The 7,644-nt window shown below is 44.3% G+C and overlaps 1 protein-coding gene across 1 annotated transcript; it reads right to left on the bottom strand.

The window, feature by feature from the left end:
* Positions 1 to 604: 604 nt before the first annotated feature.
* On the bottom strand, positions 605 to 7,047 carry RAP2B (RAP2B, member of RAS oncogene family). The gene has a single exon (XM_058295177.2). The coding sequence runs from the start codon at positions 6,547 to 6,549 to the stop codon at positions 5,998 to 6,000; it is 552 nt and encodes a 183-aa protein (XP_058151160.1). The 5' UTR covers positions 6,550 to 7,047; the 3' UTR covers positions 605 to 5,997.
* Between the last annotated feature and the right edge of the window lie 597 nt (positions 7,048 to 7,644).

The following is a 7,644-nucleotide window of genomic DNA, read 5'->3' as shown; positions in this document are numbered from 1 at the left end:
ATTACATATTTTTTATTCTTTTAGTTTCTGATTTGGTAAATAACTTCAAAATACAAGAGACTGTTTAAATATATTTTTCCAAAATCAGTCAAAAACGCTAAAATTCAAATAGCCTAACAAAAGTAATAGTAATCCAAATTAACTTACTAGAAATAACATAAAGTCAAAACCAAGATCAAGAAATTGTACCAAAGTCAGAGCTTCATTATACTACTACAGAAATAGCCTTTTGAATATGCAGCTCCATAATACTGTCAAAAATCTCAAAATATCAGCCATAAATGTTTGTAACTTTTTAAAGTCAACCTTAAACTCAGAAGACATACGGCAATGTTCTTTCACCAGAAGGGTAAACCAAATTTGTTCACATAGTATGAATGAAAGACATAGTTCTAAAGAATATCTTGTCAAATTTACAAGAGTAGGGGTGACAATTACCTACCAATATTCAATCAACATTATTCAGTTTCTATTAAAATAGTTTCAGACTTAACACTCCATATTTCATTCATTCAGCAGATAGTTATTAAGCTACTACAATGAGCTATTATTGTAACTGTTACGCTATGCAAATGATAACACAAGCAACAATAGGGTGCAAAAATACTTTCACAAAAAATATTTTTATTTTAAGGGCAAATATAAGCAAAATAGCCCAAGTCCAGAAAACAATTAAAAATGAAAGAGAAGCGCTTAATTAAAGCCCTCCCCTCTGACCCAAACATATTCATAATATTCTTAACATCTAACAAATGACTTTTACTCCCTCAGTCTATAAACTCATACTCAGAATTGTAAAAGAGAAATTTGAAATGAGCAACATCGTTTGTTAATTAGATCTCTATTTAGAAGCCTGTAAACTACCTTTAAAACCCAGATCTTTAACCTAGAGTTCTGGGAACTTCCATTTGAATTAAGCTGCATACCAAAACAAGATGCATGGCAGTTTTATGGGATGCATTTTCCCAGAATGGATCACAGTAGAACTTCATGAGATTGAATTAACACGAGGAAGTCAGGTAAGAAATTGGAAGTGAGTGTAATTACATCTGCATCCATACACATACATACATGTGTCTCCCATGACCTGAGGATTTAAATTCTTTAACATAACTTTTTTAGAATCCTTGCTAGGATGCCAGAAAAGTTAAGATGTTTTATCTTTGAATCTTAGAAAGAAGCCATAAATACCTAAAAATGTTCCCTTTTATCGAAGACTTTCTTTTCAAAATTGTTTCTTAGGGGGAAATGTTGACTCCAATTATTTAATCAGGCCATGCCCCTACTTTAATCAAGATTACTTTTCCATTTAGGTCAGCTTCTGAATGAACACCGAATATAATTGCCAAACTGTTCACAAGCCAATGTGAAAACAGCCAAAAACATGTGTCTATCCCATTTTACACTCAACAGTTGAGCAGTCTTAGTGGATAATGCTGAATATCCTCTTCAGCTGTGGATTTCACAGGATCAAATAATTCTATGACTGACTGGTAGGCAGCACCCTACAATGTGTGACATGGGGCTGAGTCGACGTCCCTTAACATCCAGGGGGCTCTCCGTCTATCACTCATTTGGGGTTTGGACGAGATCAGTGGTTCTAAAAGGATGGCCCCAGGAGCAGCGACATGAAAATTATGAGCCCCTACTCCAGACTTACTGGATCAGAAACTCTGGAGAGGGACCCAGAAATAGGTTTTAACCTCCAGGTGATTCTGATAAACAGTCAAATTTGAGAACCACTGGACTAGATGATCCCTAAAGCCTTCTTCAACCATCAAAATATCACTGTTTTTAGATCGAATATATGGTCTAGAACCAGCATCATGTTCAATTAAATGCATTCACATTCCTAGTAGTCAAGAGTAAAATAATCAAGAATGCCACATTCTATTAGTTGTATTTAAAAATCTGCTACATTTCCACAGAGATAAAATTTGCATTAGCAAGTCTTTACCCATTAAACAGACGCTGTGATAAATATTAGGTATCATTTTAACTAACAGCCATCTCCAAATTAAATCTTTGTTTCCTTCATATTTATAATTTAGGGACTTAGTCCAGCTGTTGGAAAAAATATGCTTTTATGACAATTAAGGTGGAGGTATTTTGCATCTGTTTCTCAAAAATACCTTCCTGACCCACCTGTGAGAAATGCTGGACTATAATTCAAAAGGGGATACAATACTGTGATGGTGAACACATTTGTAAAGCATTTCTGGATTACCACCTACAGGGAATATTAACTAATCAGGAAGCAGGAAGGCTTAGACAAGTTTAAAGAAGTCTACATCCAAACAGATCTGATCCTAAATGTGATTCAATAAGGTTTATTTCAGCAGCTAACAACATGGAAATTGTTTTACCTAAGAGCCCACATTCCCAAACATGAAAATGTTAGACATAAAATAATTACAACTTTTCTGAGGCTATTACTTAAATGAGGACCAAAAAAAAAAAAAAAAAAAAATCCTTTGAAAGGACCTAGAACCTGGAGGATGATAGTCAGGGACCAAAAGGCAAAGCTGTTAAAAAGCAGCAGGAGTCAAGTTTAAAAGTCAGTTTTAACTCAAGATGAAAGCTACTTTCCCAGCCAATTTCTGTTTTCACAGGTGATTACAACAAACTCCTACCCTACCTACCTCGCTTACTTCCTTCAACATTCTTAGGTCAGCTCAACTTTTTTTGTGAAACAAATGTTCTTATCTCTTCACACCACAATTCCACAAGAGGTTATTATTGGTCAAAGAAACTGACATATTCTTAACTTTTTAAGAAAAAAAAAATAGGAATCCCTAATTTCTCTCAATTTTGTCAAGAAGATAATGGAGAAGCCTCAAAACTCAGAACTACTATTTTCCTGGACCAGGCACACATATACAATTACTTTCTTTGAGAATCCAAATGCATTTATTTCACCGTACCCACTAAAAGCATATTAAAACCTTCTGCCCTGCTATCCCAGATCTATAAAGTCACTTGCATGACTAAATTCTGTGCGAAGGCGATTAATGTACTCAGCAACCCATTTCATTTCCAATTTCCCATTTTCAAATACTCCCTGTCAGGAGTATATGCATTTCTTAAATTAGTCAGATACTTGGCAGTACTTTGTGTCAAATGGTTTCCAAAAAACAGTATAAGAAACAGTCACTACATTTCTTTTTTAAAAAAATTTTCAGAGAATGTTTGATACATGTCTTCAGAATTTCCAACACTTTAGAGCTAAACAACTAAATTTAAACACAAAAATGAATCGATCAATGAATCAATCATAATGAGCAATTTCTCTTAATTTTTACATTTAGAATATATACATATATATAAAATACTGCCTTTCAATTGAGTTTGATGTTACACTTAAATGAGATCTAAAATGAAAAAATAAAAAAAGGTGGCTATTGGACCATCACAGGCAAAATTTTATATTCCTCATCCACACTCAATACTGAGATGCATCCTGAATAAAGAACGTTTTAAGGCAGAGGTTCTTAACCACCAGTCCAGGGACCAAAGATTTCAGGGAGTCTGTGAGCTTGAACTGAAAAAAAATCAACTTCTTATCTTTATTTTTGCTGTCCTCTAACTGAAATCTAACATTCCCTTCACTTTTATGTATGCAATAAATAACTTAGAGTAGTATTCATTTCACCTGACTGGCAATGGGGCCCATGGAACAAAAGAAGAACCCCTGTTTTAAGGCAAGGTATGTTAATACAGCTTTAAGGAAACCTGTGGCTTGTAATTTCTTTTGGCTTTGTCAACGTAATACATCCCTTTCTCAAAAGAGCCTCCAAAGACTATATCTATTCTTCAGAGATGTGAGGTACATCAAGTGCTTCTGTGCCTGGTTTTTTTATTTTACAGAAATTAAATTAATAATAAGCCTTCCAAAATGAAAACTAAAAAGCTCATACTGCCTCCTACTGTTAAGTGGAAAAATTTATGAGGCCAAGTGTACTCCACAAACCAGAGTGAAATGACAGCAAGGTAACTGTCTTAAGTCTGTTTTGTTTTGTTTTAGTCTGAAGATCTATTTTCACATCAAAACCTCAAAATATCAAAACCCATACAAATGTACTGCAGGAGACACTACTAGATCTGACTTCTGAAACGGAAACCATCATCCCCAAACAGGTTTTTGACTTGGCATGACATAATGTAAACAACAAAATCAAGGCAAGAAAAATAAATGAATGAGCATCAACCTGCCCTGCCAGGTGGAGGATTACTTTCTCAAATCTAAGGCAGTACCAGCAGTTGGTTTCCCTACCTCCATGTCAGCTGAACAGATTCAATACTCTGGCCCATCTTGTACTCTGATGGTAAGACATGGCCCCAGGGCTTTCTAGATGATTTTTCTCCATATTTTAGGAGTTGGGAACAGTCACCCAAATCATCACTGAAATAGCTGTCCTCAAAATTTGATAAACACTTCTTAAGGGCATCACACACCTAGCCCATCGACTCCACCCACGACACTCTCTTAAATCACTGAATATGAAACACAGAAACACATAGTTTTGATTTTTTCTTTAAAAATGACATTTGTATTAAAAGTCTTAAAATGAAGAGACAATGATTAAACACATGTCTGGAATGAAAAATTACAATTAGTTAGGATTCTCTTGATACATCATGACAGTAAAATTTTGCTCTTTGCTTCCGGAGGAACATCCTATAACAGAAAACCAAAAAAATATATATATAAAATAATATAAAAGGGGAGCTAAATACCTCAAATTTCGAACAAAATGAAGGGGAAAAAAAATCATTGCAAGGCATGGAAATTACATTTTAAAGGCTGGAAATAATAAAAGAAATTCACTGAACAACAGGCCCTATTGTCCTGGCTTGTTCAGGAAGATTACTGGAAGGAAACTGGGAAGTGGTTTGGGGAGTATCAGATACTAGAATATGGTGGGAAGTTCACAGGTTGGCACCGGCTGGAACAGCTGAGTTTTGAAGGCACTCTGCAGACACAGGGGTGCTGGGGGCCCTGAATCACATTTAGGAAGTCTTTGTACTGTATTTTAAAGAGCTAGTCATCAAAATCTGTTACTGCCAACCAAAAACAGAAACAAAACAAAAACCTAAACTTAAAAATAAACACACATTACAAAAAAATGTGCAGATCTGTAACATTTTTTTCACAGCTGATTTAAAAAAAAAAAACAAAAAACAAAACTACCGTTCTCCCCCAGACTCCCCTTTAATACAGTAGGTAAACAAAATAGATATTTTTTTTTTCCACAAATATCAGCAGACACTTTCTGGCACCCCACACCGTATTGGCATCAGTGTTAACAGTCCCAGTTCAGATGTGCAATACTTCAGATTGGATACACTGTAACAAGAATCCAACTTTGCATAGACATCCTCAGAATCGCAATCAGTCACGGGGCTGCCCTTCCAAGCTGGCAGAAAAGGAACCCCATGTTAATTTCCATCTACTCCTGGAAAAAAAGGAAAAAAACAAAAGTTTCTTCCCCTCCTCCTGCTCCTTCACATGGTTCTCCCGGACTTCCTTCCATGTATTTAAAACTTGGAACTACACAACGGTTGTTGACCACCCCCCCCAAAAAAAGACCACCCTTTCTTCCATTCTTCCCCTCCTCTTCCTTCACTCCCCCACCCCAACACCCATCTTTTTCCAGGCCGAAACTTTTACTTGCCGGGTGTCAAGGTGCCAATACAGCGCCCTAACGGCTACTTAAACAGGGAAATAATGCGTCAACCAAAATCAATGAGAAACGTACATGCTGCAAAGAGCCACATTCCCAATAGGGTCTCGGATGGTCAAGCCGGGACACCCCCTTGGACACCGGGCGGAGGCGGGGGACTCCGGCCGCGGAGGCCAGTGGTACTCCCGGGGCTCCTCCGCCGATGCACAGTCGTCTCCAATCTCAAAGCATGAAGAGAAATCACATTGAGAGAGTCGGGTGCGTTTGGCTTTTGTGCGCAGAGCGCGGCCGGCGCACGGCGGCCGCGGGCGCCTCAGAGGATCACGCAGGCCGAGCAGCAGCCCTCGTCGCCGTTGGGCTGCGCCGCGTAGTTCATCTGCCGCACGATCTCGGCGAACAGCTCGTCCACCGAGGCTTTGTTTTTGGCCGACGTCTCCATGAAGGGGCAGCTCCACTCCTCGGCCAGGGCCTTGCCCTCGCCGTAAGAGACCTCGCGCTCGCCCTCCAGGTCCACCTTGTTGCCCACCAGGATCATGGGCACGCGCTCGTACCGCTTCACGCGGATGATCTGGTCCCGCATGGGCTTGATGTCCTGGAAGCTCTGCTGGTTGACGAGGCTGTAGACGAGGATGAAGCCCTGGCCGTTCTTGATGTACAGGTCCCGCATGGATGCGAACTGCTCCGTGCCAGCCGTGTCCAGGATCTCCAGCACCGACGGCGACGAGTCCACCTCGATCTCCTTGCGGTAGAAGTCCTCGATGGTCGGGTCGTACTTCTCGATGAAGGAGCCCGTCACGAACTGCACAGTGAGCGCGGACTTGCCCACGCCGCCCGAGCCCAGCACCACCACTTTGTACTCTCTCATGGCTCCGTCGGCGCCTGCCGCGGCCCCGTCGGGGCTTCCAGCCCGGGCAAGGCTGGGCTTGGCGGCTGGACTTCTCCCCTTCTTCAGCCGCGCGAGAAAACCCCAGGCAAGGGTAACCGGGGAGGGCAGGACGCAAAAATCACAGCGCGGGGGCCGGGCCGGCAGCGGCGACGGGGGCTAGGGGCGCGCGTCCGGGGCCCCGCAGCAGCCCGCAGCGGCAGCCCAGCCAGGCGGCGGACCGGGAGGACAATGCCAGCAGCCTGCGCGAGGCGACGGCGGGCGCTCCTGGCCGCCGCAGCCCGGGAGGGCGGGGAGGAGGCGGCGGCGAGCTGCGGGGGCGGCTGCTAATTGCGCGCCGGCCCGGGACACGCGTGGCATGAGTCCCCGCGGAGCGTGCGCCCACCGCCGCGGCCCATCGCGCTCTCGCTCGCAGCCTCCGCGGGGCGAGGGCTTCCTACTCGCCGCGCGCAGCCCGGCCCTCCCCGCCCCGCCGAGCATGCCCAGTGCGCCGCCGCCGCGCCCGTCCGAGGCGCGGTTCCGGGTTTTCCGCGGGGCCGGGGAGGGGCCGGGCTGGGGGCGGGGCTCGCGATTCGAGTCCGGAGGAGCGGAGTGGGGAGCGGCGCGTGTCTCGGAACTAGACGGGGGACGTGTGTGTGTGTGTGTCTGGGGGAAGTGGGGGGGGGGGGGGGGCGAGGTGGGACAGCGCAAACGGGAAGACGGAGGCGCCCCTCTTTCTCGGCTCTGGGGTTTGTGCGCGGGAGCGGCGTATCTGGAGAAGCGCGCGGTGGCCGCGGGCCGCCCGGCGGATGGGGTAGCTGGGCTTCGGCCAATCCCGTTGTGCGCGGCCCGTGGACTCCACTTCTCGAGCCCCCGGCAGGTGTGCGCCTCGGGCTCGGAGACCTTTTGGTGCCCTGGAGTGCACGAGCGGCGCGCGGAGTGCCTGCCTCTCACTCCAGAGACGCGCCGCCGCCTTCCCCGGCTGCTCCTTCCTGCACTTCACCTCCTGGACAAAGAAAACGGGAGAACTGGGCTGAGACCCTGTCCCGGCGAGGGAAGGGGCGGTCTCTCGGGACCGGGGTTCTCCCCGCGGGGTCT

Source organism: Dasypus novemcinctus, chromosome 4, assembly GCF_030445035.2.
Source record: "Dasypus novemcinctus isolate mDasNov1 chromosome 4, mDasNov1.1.hap2, whole genome shotgun sequence".
NCBI classification, from domain to species: domain Eukaryota; kingdom Metazoa; phylum Chordata; class Mammalia; order Cingulata; family Dasypodidae; genus Dasypus; species Dasypus novemcinctus.
This window is presented reverse-complemented; position numbering and strand designations above follow the sequence as displayed.

Excerpts from the sequence above, each read along its gene's own strand:
- RAP2B (XM_058295177.2), bottom strand. The coding sequence starts at position 6,549 with ATGAGAGAGTACAAAGTGGTGGTGCTGGGCTCGGGCGGCGTGGGCAAG.